Source organism: Varanus komodoensis, unplaced genomic scaffold, assembly GCF_004798865.1.
Source record: "Varanus komodoensis strain SLA01 unplaced genomic scaffold, ASM479886v1 scaffold18_3, whole genome shotgun sequence".
In the NCBI taxonomy this organism is placed as follows: Eukaryota; Metazoa; Chordata; class Lepidosauria; order Squamata; family Varanidae; genus Varanus; species Varanus komodoensis.
Window position 1 is genome coordinate 4,119,976 of NW_025335549.1, and position 16,577 is coordinate 4,136,552.

Sequence of the window (16,577 nt, forward strand, 5' to 3'; positions counted from 1 at the left end):
GACTATCTTGGTAGCTACTACACAAGAATTTTGACCAATTTTGAACATCCAGTTGGCAAATGCTAGGAAGTCACATGCCTCTGATTTCTTCGTGTGCATATACAAGATTGATGGCACAGAGCCACTGAGTAAATAGGGCCACCTCCCACTAAAGCCTCTTAGAAGTTGCTGACTTACTTTTCAGCAAGATCCTTCGAAAAATGCCTAATTAGTTTACCATGAAAGATACTTTGTAAGTTAAAATGTAAATTTCTAAACTCTGTTGACATTGGAAGCTGATTTTTACACCCATTGAGATTTACTATATTTATAACCTTCCATTTTTCAAGAAACTCAAGGCAGCTTAACTAATTCTCTTCCTCCTGCTCAGTTTTATCCTCACAAGAGCCCTGTGAGGTAGGCTGGGCTGAGAGTCTGTGACTGGCCCAAAGTCATCTAGTGAGCTCCATGACTGAATGGGGACCAGAGTTCCTGAGTCCCAGCCCAGCACTTGTAGCTTCTATCGCACATGGGGCTCTTTAGGTGTACTAGTGGAGTGGGCAGCTATTCTAGTGTGGATTGAAGGACCACGTTTTCTGGAAGGAGTCAGGAATCAGATGCCATCAGCAATGGCAAAGCCAAAAGTGGGCAAGAATACCCTTGTTCATTCATCTAGCCACCCCTCTCTCCTACTCATCCACACACTTTTTCCCTGCCATGCAGCAGCTAATGAACTTGAAACCTGCAGATTTTATCTATTTTCACTGGCCTTTTACTGGATACACTGTTAGAGCATTAAAAAATCTAAAAGGTTCTACACAGAGTAGCTTAAAACAGAAGAAAAACATCAACTTATTCTTTTCTTGTCAAAACACATTACAAAAGGCAAAGCTGCATAGTAGCAAAACTGGAATTAGATTGGCTTGCTGCTGCTACAGAAAATACCTTGTCGTTTCTGGCCACCTGTTGCCCTGAGAGTAAAGGGAGGCAGAGCAGCTTGTACATACATACTCGTAGGGGGCAAGTGGTTTCATGTTTCTGGGTAACTGTAGTGTTGTTCTGGAGCGGAGTGTATTCCCCACTCCTGAAGCAGCATAGTGGCATAGTTTAACAGTAGTCCTGGACTTAGTGCTTTTCCTGGTTGCGCAGGTGGAGGAGTGCTGGACGGAAGGCCAAGGCATCTGCTAAGACTCTTGAGAGTCCCATGGACTGCAAAGAGATCAAACCAGTCAATCTTCCAAGGAAATCAACCTGACTACTCTTTAGGCCAGATACTGAAAATGAAACTCAAATACTTTGGCCACCTAATGAGAAGGAACAACTGACTGGAGAAGACCCTGATGCTGGGAACAATTGGTGGCAAAAGGAGAAGGGGACGGTAGAGGTTGAGGGGGCTGGATGGAGTCACTGGGGCAGTAGGTGTGGGCTTGGGTGGACTCCGGGGGATGGTGGAGGGCAGGAAAGCCTGGAGGAATGCTGTCCATGGGGTTGTGATGGGTCAGGCACGACCTATCCATCTGCTATGGATGAAAAGTGCAGCCGCTCTCTGGAGCTTTCAAGTTGCCTTGATCCTCTTGGGAAGCGAGGCCAGCGGTGCCAGTCACATTTGGTTCGACCTGAGCAGCTAGGATTTGCTCAGCTCTGTGACCTCAATATTCAAAGCTAGTTGAGTCACAAAAGGGCTGCTGCTTAATCCAGAGAAAGACAATCTGAGTTGCAGTCATCCCTGTGGTGGACAGTCATACATGCAAGAAACAGGCATTGAACAGAGAAAGCACACAATCCCCCAATAGAATGATCCTTTTTAACTGGCTTAGCAAAATCAGCTTTTACTCCCTTACTCCAGAGTGGGAGGTAAGCAATGTTTGTTTCTTCCAGGGAATGTGTTAGGAATCTGGGATGTTGGACATTTGACCCCATGTTAATTCTAATGGTCCTGCTTCTCTGAGGGTGCCTAAAATGGAACATGCTTGGCCAATGATGCTCAGAAGGGATACATCATTTGCTTCGAACACACTGACATCATCTTGCATATGTTCCCAGGGAAAAATTCAGAGCTCCCCGCAGCTGTCCCAAATGCAAGAACTAGTTGTACTTCAGTTGACATGGGGAGTGAACCCCAATCTCTTTGCTTATCTGAAGTCTTAAAGGGTCTCTTTTCTGAACCTTCAAGCCTTCACAAATAGGCTTTGGCACTCATGTGCGGCCTGGGCTGTTTAAAACCCTCTTTTTGTTCTCAGAGCAAGCTGCTGAAGAGTCACCGAGTTGCAGTCAGGTCTACTGTACCTAGAGAATCCTTACAGACAGGTGGGCGGCATATAAATTTAAAAGTAAGTAAGAGAACATTAAGAAGAAAAGCACAGCTGGGCACAATGCTTCTCTTAGCTGCGGAGTCATTCTTTGGTTTTACATCTGGGGGCTTTTGTATGACACAACAGGACACATGATTGTGAGTTGTGCACGGCGACGCTTTTGGTTATGCACTGTCCCACCCCAGCTCAGGGGCTGTCATGTTGTGTGAAGCCAAGCATGAGTTAACCGATCCTCACAGAACCCATGGTCTGGTTTTAGGGTTACACTGTGTGAACTACACTGGAGTATTGTAAAACTGAAGGGCAATGTCACAATTAGGAAAAGCACAACACAGCCAGCAAAAGCAGGCCCGAATGTCTATGCTGGTTTCTCTCTTGTAAACCAAGATCAACCTGCAGGTGGGTAGCTTGGAGGGAAAGATGAAAGGTCATGAAGAAAGGACCCAAAGCTTTGCTGGACCCAAAGCTTGTTACACACAATACCAAACACCAGTTAGAACAAGCCTGAAGATGACTTGCTTTGGACGATGAAACTACCCATTTGATTAAGATCAAAAAGAACAGCATCTTTAATACACCCAAGCAATCATGGAGCACACTCTATACCATGCATGATAAAATGAAGAGTTTAGCAACACAAAACTGTTTATTATTTATTAAATGACACAAAATACCTAGATAACAGACTCACTCTTTTTAAAGGACATATATTTACATTATTTACCAAAGAAGATACTCTGTACCCATCTGCTGACTTCTTATGAAACATCTGATTTTTTCTTTAAAACTGAAGGACGTAATGCTGACATGCCCCATTTGCAGACCTGTGTAACATTTCTACGCAGTGAACAAGCACAACCTCATATTCTAAACAGCCTCTGAAGAGGCTTCTTAAAAGGAACAGGGTATTTTCTGCCCCGCCCCTCCCCTCCCCAAAACTCCAATGGTACTCTTCTGAAGAATGTCTTTTATACAAAAAGTATATTACATTTTTGAATGCTGCTGTACTCTTAGAACTTTAAACATTTTTGAAAAAAGGAGATGCTCACCCTATTATATGAAATCACTAAAAGTAAAAGTGGTGTCTCCAAATGCACAGAAACGTTTGTTTTAAAGATAAAGCATTAGGACAGATGGTATGCTTTGGAGAAGTTAAGAGACCAGGACACACAGACACATACAGAAATGTGTGCACGCGCAAACACATAAAATGAGCATCTGAAAGATCAAAAAGGTAAAACCACAGCTAAAGTAAACTTAACAAGTTTCTAACTTTACTTTTTAATTAACTATATGTACTTTGGCACCTTTGTGTAAGCTATAGAACAAAACAATTTTTACAACACTAATTTTTCAAAACTAATTTTTGCTATTAGTTTTGAAACAAAACGGCCACTTTCTTAAATGTATTTAAACCAGCCAAGAAAAAAAAAATAATTCAATCTGTTGGGTATAAAGCTTTTTTATTTAAAAAAAAAAAAACCAAAATCCCAAACTAAAATATTTATCAGAATAAATGGCAATTTCTTATAAATGAGGCAGCTATAAACTGCATGCAACAAGAGGAAAGATTTAAAAATGTATGGCCAGATAAGCTGTGTGGGTTATAGTCTAAAGCCCACGGCAAAAAATGTATTTATATATAATATCTATTATAAATATCTTTATGGCTCAATAAAGCAGGCACGTGATTCCAGCAGTAAGAAGCTGCTGGACAATATGGCTGGAAAGTAGTTTTTGCCATATCTGAACATCAATCAGGGGCAGAGAGAGAGAATGATTTAGCGATGCTCCCTGGGAAAATTAGTAAACGAGGGTGTGGCTGGTTTTCTCAAGAACTTGAGAAACAGGCTCTGTTCATGTTCTCCTTAGCCATGTGTTAATGCACTGCCTTTGGTGCCACAAAAATGTGGGTACAGGATGGCATGATCCAAATTGCCAGCACTCTTCAAAATCTGGGGTGCCTTGGGGTGACGACTTTAGTTATCGGACCAAAGGACGTTTCATGGCAAGTCCTGTGGTTCTAACTGAAGCCCATCTGTGAAGAAATCACTCCTCCAACCCCCATCAAATTTTTCCATCATAAGCCTCATTTCACCGCTTCAAACCCACACAAAAGCACTACACCCTTTGCTTCCGTCTCTCCTATGTTGTGAACATTTTTCAACCTCCTCCAATTCGGGGTGGGGGGGGATCAAAATATCACATACATGGGAAATCATATGCTAGTGGCAATTTTTTTTAAAACACTTGTGATGAATTCTTAGTCACCATCTCCCCAGAGCGTTCCCGCACACACAGCTCTCCAAGCAAGTTTAGTCAGTGTCCAGGGAGCAGCAGTTTTGCCTGCTGGAAGTATTGCTTCTTTGTTCTAGATAAGGTCTAAAAATGTCCAGGAGGGGTTTCTGCATGGAGGGTGGGCAAGAGGGGGGCAGTGCAGTACCATGGGGGCATTCATGCTTAGGCAGAAATAAAGGCCTAGAGTTTCTGGCTACGCTGGCTGGGGAATGCTGGGAGCAGAAGGGCTTTTCTTGCTGGCAGAAGATGATCAAGTTTGGTTTAGGTGAGAGGTGTAAAAATGGGGGAAATGTTGCTCGAGACCTCGGGAAGGCTGCAGGATTTAGAAAGCAGCCTGCCTTTCACACCTCTCTGGTTATCTTGCTATGATTGCATGTGCTTGGGAGAGGACCATCCTCGGAGACTGACAGTGACACCTGGTTTGCTCATGTTGAGGTCGATTGGCTGGAGGAATGTCCCTCTAAAGTGGGGCTTGGCTCTGTGTGGCCCCCCAAATGTTGCTGGACTACAACTCCCATCACTCTCAGCCACTGAGGATGGCTGTGGCTGATAGGAACTGGCATTCACTGACATCTGGAGGGCCCCTAACCTAAAGCAGTGCTATTGTCAAACGAGGGTGTTTTCTCCAATGAAGAAAACCTGGCATAAACTGGCATATCTCCTGGCATAACATAACACCATGTAGGAATCTGCCAAAGAAGAAGCCTGAAATCCCTGGACTGTTTTGCATGGGGAAGGGAAAAATCCTGAACCAACAACAGTGGTATTGTTAACTTCTGTATTCAAACAGAGGTAGAATATCCTTTTGCATGGAGGGGTGGGAGAGACAGACAGGAAGGATTTGTCCCCTCCAGTGGCAGCTTTTACATTGACAATGGGTTTCATTTTTTAGAAGTACTTACATGTGAGGATGAAGAGAGCATCAGGAGTCTAAATGCCTAGGCCTTCGTGGTACCCTTTGCAGCACAAATCCAGGCAGTGTAGGTGACTGACTATGAATGGTACATGCTTTCTCAACCACAGAAGTCCATTCTTGGGCTATTTGTTTTCTGACAGCTGCAGAACAGTTTAGTATTCGTGGGAACATGAGGTTGACTTTTGTCATTGAAGGACAGCCAAATCCACACAGGCACTGCTGTCTGATAAACAAATCTAAAAATTCTGTATAGTAGTTAGAAATTTGCATGCAGTTTAAGCATTTTTAAAAGGCTATCCTTAAATTTAGAGGTTACATTTCACCTCTGAGATGGAAAAAGGGACATAGCTGTATGCTTAACAGAGGCTCCTCTTTAGACCCAGGGGTTAAATGGAATCACAAAGACCAGATACTTCCTTACAGTTTTCTGCACATCATACCGAAGATCATGCAAAGAGTTCAACAGCATTCTTCTTAAAAATGTAAATACTACTCTTTAAATGGGCATGTTAAAGCCACTGAAAAAGTCCACTCTACTATATGACCCCCCCCAATACGTTGCTTTCATTTCAGTCATTGGTAGTAGAAAAAGGTTAATTTAATTGGATCAACGGGCTTGTTTATCCACCAGCAACCAAGGAGAACATCGCGTGTGCAGAAAAAAAGGCTCATTGTGTGTTTATGCAATGTAGTTGTACTGGTTGGGGTTTTCTTTGTCTCTTTCCATGTAGTCTCTGTCAATTAACGATTCTATTCTCTTCTTAAGATCAGCAGGCTGTAAAACAATTCAGAAAGTCAGCAACACTGTGTACATTTTTCCATTGAAATAATTGTTCAATTTTGCATAATCTGTCAACATATTGTTTCAACCTAAATCTCTCAAGTGCATCCAAATGAAACAGGAGTTAGATTCTATTTCTGTTCTTTCCATTTACAGTGCAGGTGGCTTTGGACACACCTTTATCATGTCTACAAAATCCTTCTGTGTAGGAAACCATGATCCCATTAAGCACAAAGGTACATGTTTTAGTTCACTGTTTCTGAGAAAACATATTCCCAGTACTACTGAAAAAGCACTAGCACATCCATTTTACTAGATTTTTCCAAAATTATTGGTTCACTAAATCTTTCAGATTTTACTGTGCTGGAGATTCACATGAAAAATGATTATTTTTGCAAAAGTGCTGAAACAAGTTGAGTCCTTTCACGCATATCACTTACAGATAAAAGAACAACATCCATACTCTACCTTGACTGGGAATTTTAGCTGATTGTACACTTCAGACACAAGCAAGTTGTGGCTAAGCATTTTGCGCATTTTCATGATTCTCACAATGGCAGCATCAATTTGGTATTGCCGATCCTGAAAGACCCTCTCTGTAGTGCTTGCTTGTTCCTCTACCTGCCAACATAAGAAGTTTGGGAAAATATATAAACTAGAAATCAAAATAAATCAAGCTTTTTCATCCAGAAGTAAATGGGTAATTCCAAACAGTAGTTCATTTGGGTTGTTTGTGCAAAATTTACAGCACACGGTCTTCTCCAGTTCGTACACCTTGTGCCCCCTATGCCTTGTGATGACTGTTTAAGTGAGAAAGTCTCCTGTAGTGGGTCAGAGTCAAGAACGCTGCTGCAAGGCTTTGCCCTGCACCTGAAGATGCCCACTTCCATGCAAGCCTTGTTTGCTTATCAAGGGCAACCGGAGAGGGTGGCCGTTTGGTGCTCTGCCTATTGAGGTTAAACAGGTAACAACTGAGAATCCAACTCTCTCACAGTTGTGGTTTCCTGGCTCTGGAATGCCCTGCCCAGGACTAAGTACCAGATGAAAATAGTTTTCCAGGTCTTTTAATAAGATGTTATTTTTTAATTTATTGATTGCTTTTAGTGCTTTATAAGGTTCTCTTCACTTACGGGCTGCTCTATGAATTGTGTTTATAGTGTTTGTTTTTTAACTAATGCATTACATAAAAAACAAATCTTAGTTTACATGTAAGACTGGCAAACTGTGGCCTATTAACCCACAACTTCTGGCAGTCATAAGCCATTTTGAATAAGCAATCTCTGATTAAAGGTTATCCTGTGATGCCTGAAACCAAAAACTATGGGTTAATTGTGGGTTAAACAACCCTAGGAACCTAAGATTAGTTCTCACATGATAACATCCACTCAGAGGCTGCATATTCAAAATAGTGGTAGTATGCACTGTGACAAATTACTTAAACCCATAATTTACTCCCACTGTGTGTTAATGGGGCTATCAAAGTCTTTTTGGGAGCACTGCAAGAAATCTAATGTTGTAGCACCAGCTAAAATCAACTCTACACAAGGAGTTCTGATTCAAAACATGGAGTCAGAGTAAATTCTAATGCAAGCACTTGAGACAAAACACTATTCTTATCTCCAGACCTTATCCAGAAAAGGTGCTTTGGAACAGGAAGAGAATGGAAGGTAAAGGTAAGCAGGATTTTAAGACAATGAGCTATGGCTAACAGACAACCAGCAAGTGCCTCCTAGTCATGAACTTCTCAACCAGGAAGCATGCAATATAAAGAACTACTAAGCTAAAAGCTATAGAAATATGTATAGTTTAATGTACAATGTAGTGAGTTTGTAACTTTACTAGTAATGAGCCAAAGCCCTGATTTCTTGATGCCCCTCGGAAGGTTTGTCTAGTCCCTGCCGCCTACTCCTGGGTGTAGATGGCTTAGGTGACTCATGCTGAATCACGGGGAGCCGAGGTCAATATGGTTGCCACTAAATTGCCTCCAGTTGACTGAGGCACTGCCCAGACAATATCGGACCATGTGCTGAAAGAGAAGCAGGTACCGTTTCTTTCATCTGGATCTGATTGATTTTTATCCTGAACAGTTTATGTCTGAAGTCATCGTTGCAAGTAAATTTGTCCCCATCTTCCACATCTTTGCCTTTGGGGCTTTTCGTGAGCACTCTTGCCTTGCCACAGGCTAATGACTGGAGGGTCCGCCGTAACTCTCCATCCTCTGCACGAGAGAAGACATTTATTATTTTAGCTGCTAATTACCACAAGCCACAGGCAACATTCAACACTGACCTATTCCAGTAGCTTGCTTTATCTCTTCTAAGCTGAATTCTTCGCCTTCATTAAACATCAGGAGCACTAGAGTCTGGAACAAGGAGACCTGCAGCTCTTTTTTGCCCTGTCAGGGAGGGAGAAAAAAGTCATTAACCTTCAAAAACATACTTAAAAAAAACAAAAACAAAACTTTTATGTCTCTGGGGACACAGGGAAATAGATTGATTCCCTGATCCTATGCAAACTGCCCTGACAGCCTTTCTGGCTGAAACACAGCCAAAAAATACATCAAATGAATAAAGAAATTGCTTGCAGAAGTAATGTTCAAAAAATAAAAAAGGAATCTGCATTTCCTTTATAGCAAAGAACTCCAACTTAAATACTTATTCATTGTTTGTCTGTCTTAAGCAGGTAAGAGTTACACCTGTAACACTTAAATCATGGTTTATGAGTGGCTATGGCTATGAAAGTCATTGTGAACATCCAGTGGGTAGCTGGTAACTATTGTTAAGAATTACGCTGTTACTGTTTGAACCCTGTTAAAGGCAGCTTCCCTGACTCTACCGCTTATCTGCTTGCAAGACAATAAGCAGGTCTTAGATATACCCATATAGTTCCCCTGGGGGTGGGGCATAGCTTAGTAAAGCAAGCCTTGCTCTTACTACATACGTGATGGTCAGTAAGATTACAGCAAGAGTTCCTGGAAAACAGCACCAAAACACAAAGCTTCCTTAACAAATCCAGATTCACAGCCCACTTCCACAAGAGGAATCCAGTGTTTGCAAATTTTATTTATTTATTTAAAAAAATGCTGTCCCAATACTAAAAGTCTCTGGACGGCTTACAAAAAACAGAAAAGCCAAAAACAAAGCAAGCGTAACAATGACAACAGGCAGCACACTTCACCTGATAATGATAAAAACAAGGATAAAACCAGTTAACTGTCAAAGTATTGGGAGAATAAAAAGGTCTTTGCCTGACACTGAAAAGAATAAAGCAACGGCACCAGGTGAACCTCCCTGGGAAGCATGTTCCACAGTTGGGGCACCACCGCTGAAAAGGCCCTTCTCCAAGTGGCTACCCTCCTGATTTCTTTCAAAGAGGGCTTCCAGAGAAGGACCTCTGCCTCAGATCTGAAGGTGCGGGCCAGCACGTAGGGAAAAAGGCTCTTCTTTAGGTATCCAGGACCCAAGCCATTTAGGGCCTTATAACTCATTACCAGAACCTTAAATTGGACCTGGACTTCAACTGGCAGCCAGTGTAGACAATATAGGACTGGCGTGATATGAGAGTATCTGCCAGTCCCCTTTAATAATCTGGCAGCTCTATTTTGGACCAATTGAAGTATCCGGACCATCTTCAAGGGCAGCCCCACGTAGACTGCATGGGTCACCATTGCCAGGCACTGCTCAACCAGCTGAATTAGTGAGTACAAATGGTTCTAACTCATATTTGCATTCTGCTGATTTTAGGGAGAATGGAAAGTAATTCTTGCGGTTATTAGCAAAAGGATGTCATTCAAATCATAGTATAGAATGTCAGTGGCAGAACTAGCCAAGAAACAAAATCAAAGTAAATTAAATAAAAAGCAAGAAAGCATCGAGCAGACCGAGCAGAACCCAGAGCCCACAAATCATGTGCAAATGGGAATGACTAAGCAAAATGCCCTGCTACATTTCAAGTCTTCATAATGGCTGCTAAATGTGATAAACAATAAACAACAATAGAGAGCAAGCATTACCTCTTTAAATTCTGCTTTGAGTACACAGTGTCCTAAAGTTGATTGCCACTGAAGTTTTCTGCCACTGTGTTTTCCTAGATAAAATGTCTTAAATATTTCTTGCAATTTTACCATCTGAACAGAAAAGAAGTAAGAGCTTCACTTTAAAGGTTAAAAAACCCCATGACTTTATCTATGTTTCTTCCTTCTCTACTTCAGCTGCTGCTTTATTTTTGGCAAAAGCTGCATCAATACTATATTGATATCTTGAAGCTTGATTATCAGTCATTTTAAAACCAGCATTTTATGAAATATTTAAGAATAGATTTATTGTAATTTTAATTCAGGAATAATACTTCCATCTATATCTTAATCATGCTACTTATCTGTCAAAGAATCATTCAATTTTTATCTTAAATTTTTCCTTTACATGCTTCAAAAATGGGAATCAAACAAAACAGCAATAATTCTGGTATCACTTTGTATATCGGTCTTTTTATTTCAAGAAAGTTTATTTTATGATGAGACAGCAAGGCTCACATTCAGATTACTCAGACCTATATCTATTTATCCATCCAATCATCCATCCTGCTCTCAGATTATTTTTTTTAACCATCGCCTTGGGTGTTCCAATTATTAAGCACATTAGTTTTTAATTTCAGCCAGCACTTTAACCAGTTAATTACCTGTACCTGAATTTTATGGCTTTCTTACCTCTGATGGTAAATGAACCTCCATAGGCACATAGGTGGGCCAATAGCCCATAGTCAAGATATTCACTGTCAGTTCAATGTTTCCAGGTACATTCTGATTTTGCATGTACTACAGGTAAAAAGAAAAACAGCACAAATTGTCCATGAAAAACTACTAGCAGGTTGCAGATTTTATTTATTAGCCACCTGTCCCTTGAAACCTACATGGGTACCTTGCCTTTCCTCCAAGGAGTTCAGACTGGGGAAAACTGGATTCCCTGCATTTTATTCTCACAATCACCCTGAAGTCTAGTCCATGACAGCAACTACCCCAAATCGTCCACTGAGTCCCATGATGACAAAGCAGATAATCTGATATAGATCCTGCCAGTCCATTTCCTTTATTCACTACAGTACATTACCTCTAGGAAAACCATTAAGCGCACATTCCTATCTGTATTTGGACAGAAGAATTTCTACAAGTCTCAGCATGCTCCAGTCTAAAATTTGGCAGACAGAATGGAAGATCCATATTTCCAATATTCTGCCTCAGATATAATTACTAGCATTTGTTTTTGCCAAAATGCAAAACACAAACAATTCCCCCACACACACAAAAAAACAACCCAACCCGCCTGCCTCAGTGCAGCTAATTACAGGATCACTCCAAATCCAAAGCATATCTCAATAGAAATAATGATGGCAGATTTTGTATTCATACCTGCTTAAATTGGATCATGATATCTTTAGAAAGCTCCATGTCTTTAAACATTCCTTCGAGTTTGCTGGTGAAAGCAGCCCCACATTCTATGGGAGAAAAGGTGAATTGAAACTAGTTTATTTTGCCATTGTCAGTGTCAGAGTTAAAGTATATCATTGTCAGAACCTTCTCCTGCTCCAGATCAAGGTGAAAATTATAACTGCATTGCAATTCTCACTGGCGATAAAGTATACTGGACTGAATGTTTGAAATTTGTGCCTGTCAGAATCAACTCTAAAAGAGTGACTGCATTAAAAGCACTGCATCAAAGGTCAGAAAAAGCGGCATGTAGTACCAAAAAGTATTCACATATTTATTGGGACTGTTCAAACATAATGGTGTCTTGCAGCCTTTTTGAATATACAGTCCCAATTGAGAGGTTGCTATATGACATCTGAATCTAGACACTATGGATTAAACAGTGGTCAAACAATCAGATTAACTCAACTACTAATTGGAGGTTAACTCTGCATTGTTTAGCCCATCATTAAGATATAGTGCCCAGGTCTGGACGTCACAAAACAACTCCCAAATGGAGGTTCAATATTCAGAACAACATATGCCTGGTATGGATTTGCCATTGTTATGTGCAAACTAGGTCATTTTGTTGTAGTTTTGATCATCTCTAATTCACTATAGATGCATGAAGTACACACAGACATGCAGCATGTGTAAATTCACTGAGAGAACATTTTGAGCACATATGAACAGATGCAGGACTTAGCAGATGTCTCGCAATACACCACAGACTTCCTGATGAGCCAAGATCCCCAATAAGAGCAAAGCGGGAGAGGGGTGCTGATGGCATGTGCACAGGGAAGTCACTGTATGCATGGGAGCTTCATGTACCTCAGAGCTCCTGCATGTGTAAGAGGCCTCTGCATATTCTGTTTTTCCAGATATAAAGCCCTCACACAGCTGAAGCCAGCACAGTGTGCCCAACTTCACCATTTGCTTTCCCATGCAAATAACTACTTAGAAATATAATCATTTGTCTCTTTTAAATGGGACATTTTGAAGATGTTTGAAGGTGAAGCATTTCAGGCCTACTTCATATACAACGTGTTTCTTAATGGGGTTAATTCTCTGTGCAGGAAAACTGCACACCCCATAACGATAAAGAATGTTCAGTTAACTTACTTTATGATTACGCATGTTGAGGAGTTGCTATGAAAATGCACATGTGTGCCACACGCACTTGACAGAGGGCAGCCTTACCATGTTTGAGTTTGGAAAGCATGGATTTTTCAGCATCCACTGATGCACTTTTGCCTACTAATAGCCTCTTCGCTAGATCTTTTTTGTAGAAGGCCTCAAAAACATCCTTTCCTGCAGAAGAAATACTAGTTGATAAAAGAGTTCTACTCGAGCACAACGGTCTCTTTACATTGCAGATCATCAATATGTGGCTTCTGGATGCCATCTTCGCATCCTAGGGGAATCATTTGCCACCTCCAGTGAGAATTTACTTTGACAGGCAGTGACATGGAGTGGGGAGCTTGCGGGCCAGACAGAAGCAACATCCTTTTATGCCCTCACTTTCTTATGTCAACACAGTTGAAAGATTCTTAAAGAACTGATTATGTGCATAAAGTAGTATAGAAGCATTAACCTCTTATGTTATGTGATTGTAGGTATTTGCCTCAACTGGGGCTGAAACTCTGAACCCCCAGGTTCGACCCAAACTGTAGCCATCCTGGCAAAGCAACTGGGAGAACAGCAAGTAAGCTTGAAATTCATTAAATCCTTGCTGAACCTACTCTTGCATATGTGCATATAGCTGCATAATGTTAAGATAAAGCACAGCTCTTACCATAGATGAATCTAAATATAATCATGATTTTATCCAGCATCTTTTCGAGCTCTTCATCAGTGGCTTCTTTGTTCCCTGCACGAAGCTTTGAATCTACATACTTAGCTGGGAAAAAAAACACACAAATAGGGAAGAGAACAGTTCTAAACACGAACTACAGAAAGAAAATTTGTCTTTATTATTTACTTAAAACATTTGTATGCTGCCCAATTGTGCCACAGCAATTTATTACATTTCTATGCCAGCAATTACCTGACACTTTTTAAAACATAAAGCCATGACTTTAGAACAGAATATAAATGCTCTAGTAACCAAGATAAATGCCAGCAAAGACATACAAAGTGCACTTTTAAAAAATGAAGATGTAAAAGGTCCTTCATCTGGTGGCTCAAAGGACCACAGTAGGGACACCAGCAGCCTCTTTTGCACTGCAAATTCCACTGGCTCATTTCCAAGGCAAATTCTAAGACAAGAAGTGCTCTGAAGTGTATCACACTGCTTCTGTCAGCTGTCACATCAGGAAGGTAAATGGAATGGAACTTAATACTGTGTACACAAACGTAAAAAGGAACTCTCTCTCTACTCTGCCTCCTTGCTCACTAAACATAGGTAAAGGCTTTGTATCAAGCCTGATTAGAAGCTGGCCCCAATTCCATCTCACATTCAGCTGGACTGGAGTAAATCAGAGCTCAGTTAAAAAAAAAATCCCCTGCAGAGGAAGGCAGGATGCGCTCCAACGGAGCAAAGCTCAGGGAGCCAAGGTTCCATTTGAATGCCAGGAAGCACTTCCTGACAGTCAGCACCCCGAGGGTGTGGAATGGGCTTCCACGGGAGGTGGTTGAGGCCCCATCGGTGAGGGTGTTCAAGGATAGGCTGGACATCCACATGGTGGGCATGTCGTGAGTGGAGCCGGCTGGTGCCAGAGGTCAGACTAGATGGCCCGGGAAACCCTTCTGACTCGTGCTGATTCTATGTTTCTATGAGGGATCTTTAGCTGTTCTAACTGCAATTGCATTTTTTGCAGGAGCATTGTGAAATAATTTATTTGAACCCCTTCCACTGCAAAGTGAAAAACTCTCTGCTTTGAACTCCTTTCACTGACTATTGTCCAGCCAGCCCAGGATTTTCTACTTTCACTAACAGCAATTCTCCATGATTTTGGGCAGAGCCCTCTCCAAGCTGCTGTTACCCGATTTTCTTTTTCAAATTAGTGGTGGTGGAGATTGTATGCAAGACCTGTATGCTCTATACCACTGAGCTATAAGCACTTTTGGCATCCCCTCTGGCAATTCTTGACATAATAGAACATGTACCTATGAGTTCAGCAGGCTTATTTGGTCTTTTGTTGATGAAAGTTTCAAAGGCTTCTTTCATGGCATTGACAAACTTCTCATTCTTCAAAAAGCAAATGTCAATTATATGATCAACTTTATCTTTGAAGTCGAGCAGCTCTTGGACCATGGTTTTGTCCTTTTCTGGATTAATTACAATGGTGCTGCCAAAGGCCTGAAAAAGAGAAATATTATTTCTAACACAATCCTTCTGGCTGACCCACACAGCTCAAACACCCAGTAATTGTGACGAAACCTTTAACAGTGGCAATGAAAATTGGCTGAGGCGTGCCGGCTGGAACAGACTGTGAGTTGCCAGTCTTCTTCCTCCTAGAGTTGCACATGGATGTGTACTAACTCTGATTTTGGAAGATGGTTTCTGGGATGCCATCTTAGGATATCTATTTTTGCACAGTTGTACATCTAAGTTGATGTTTGTTATATGTAGTTTTGCCAATTGTCCAAGTACTTTTCATTCTGGTTTGTGGACTATTCTAAATTATTTCGGATGTCTTAGTATGTACGCACAGAGGTAGCACATTTACAATAAGAAATAAAATTCAACTGGCTATGAGTGTGGCATATGCATGCATGCAGGTACGTACACTAAGTATGGCAGCCTTTTGTCTTTTTTTAAATCTGCTATTATGGATGCATCTTTCTCCATTCCAGTAAAAACTGACTTGTTTCCATAAGACAAGGGTGCAGAACCTCAGGCCTGAGCATCTCAATCTGGCCCTCCGAGGTTCTGCACAGGCCACATTCCATTGGCTGCTCAGCTTTGTGAAGTTCTTTCCCGCATTTTAATTGGTGAGATGTCTTTTGCAAGAGTTAGTTACTGCCAGTGCTTTTTTTGTTAAAAAAAAAAGGTGATGGTACCCACGTCTTGGGGTCACACTCTTACACAATGGTCGCCGCCGGCAGTAAGCACTCAGCGCGCGACCACACGACCGATCCCAAGCCGAGCAGCGTCCCAAGCCGAGCAGTGCCCTCACAATCAGCGCCGACAATCAGTGCTGACACACAAGCAGCCCGCAGGCACTATGTTAAAGATTTTTGCTGCCGACCTGCTACGCCCAACAGGGCGATTCATAATCACTTGGAAAAATCCATCAAAAAAAGGTGCCGGAACACCATTCCGGTGCATTCTATGACAAAAAAGGCCCTGGTTACTGCCAGAAAGAGCTTTCAACTACAATATGCTAGCATTTTTGCTCCCGCGCAGCACTAGAATGTGGCCCCTGAAAGCTCCTCTAAATTGGAATGTGGTCCACAGGTTGAAAGAGGTTCAACACCCCTGCAGTAAGGTATCAGATAGGAATGAGCAAGACACTGGTACCTTTATATATTCAATCCATTGCTGCAAAAGTGCTTGCACTCCATTTTTAACCCTACTAAACAACTGATATAGTAGAGACAAGTCCTGAATTCGGTTTTCGTCCAGGAGATGATTTAAACCTGCAAGATTAAGGTGCATTATCAACTATTCTGAATTAATATATGCTTAACAGAACACTTCAAATCGCATCCTAACCCATAAGACAAAGAAAATAGTTTTCCTACTACCATTTGGATATGGAAATTTTGTCAGAGATAAACTAGAACCCTAATGCTTAATTACAGGTTACTGTCTGAATTGTACCTTCAGTCAATATAGAGTTCTAGTTTCCTCAGCCCAAGGCTTTAGCTTCTAAGCATTTTAGT

At 41.4% G+C, this 16,577-nt stretch overlaps 1 protein-coding gene across 2 annotated transcripts in view; it reads right to left on the reverse strand.

Moving 5' to 3' along the window:
• Positions 1–2,931: 2,931 nt before the first annotated feature.
• CUL4B (cullin 4B) overlaps positions 2,932–16,577 on the reverse strand; it is a 29,159-nt gene continuing 15,513 nt past the window's right edge. For both annotated transcript variants that reach the window (XM_044427213.1, XM_044427214.1), the window contains exons 11-21: positions 16,213–16,331; positions 14,856–15,048; positions 13,543–13,647; positions 12,948–13,058; positions 11,691–11,776; positions 10,992–11,099; positions 10,299–10,412; positions 8,576–8,681; positions 8,332–8,504; positions 6,755–6,907; positions 2,932–6,280 (exon numbers count right to left, since the gene is read on the reverse strand). In XM_044427213.1, the coding sequence (XP_044283148.1) occupies positions 6,185–6,280; positions 6,755–6,907; positions 8,332–8,504; positions 8,576–8,681; positions 10,299–10,412; positions 10,992–11,099; positions 11,691–11,776; positions 12,948–13,058; positions 13,543–13,647; positions 14,856–15,048; positions 16,213–16,331 (1,364 nt within the window). In that variant the 3' untranslated portion in view covers positions 2,932–6,184. The remainder of the gene's footprint in view (positions 6,281–6,754; positions 6,908–8,331; positions 8,505–8,575; positions 8,682–10,298; positions 10,413–10,991; positions 11,100–11,690; positions 11,777–12,947; positions 13,059–13,542; positions 13,648–14,855; positions 15,049–16,212; positions 16,332–16,577) is intronic.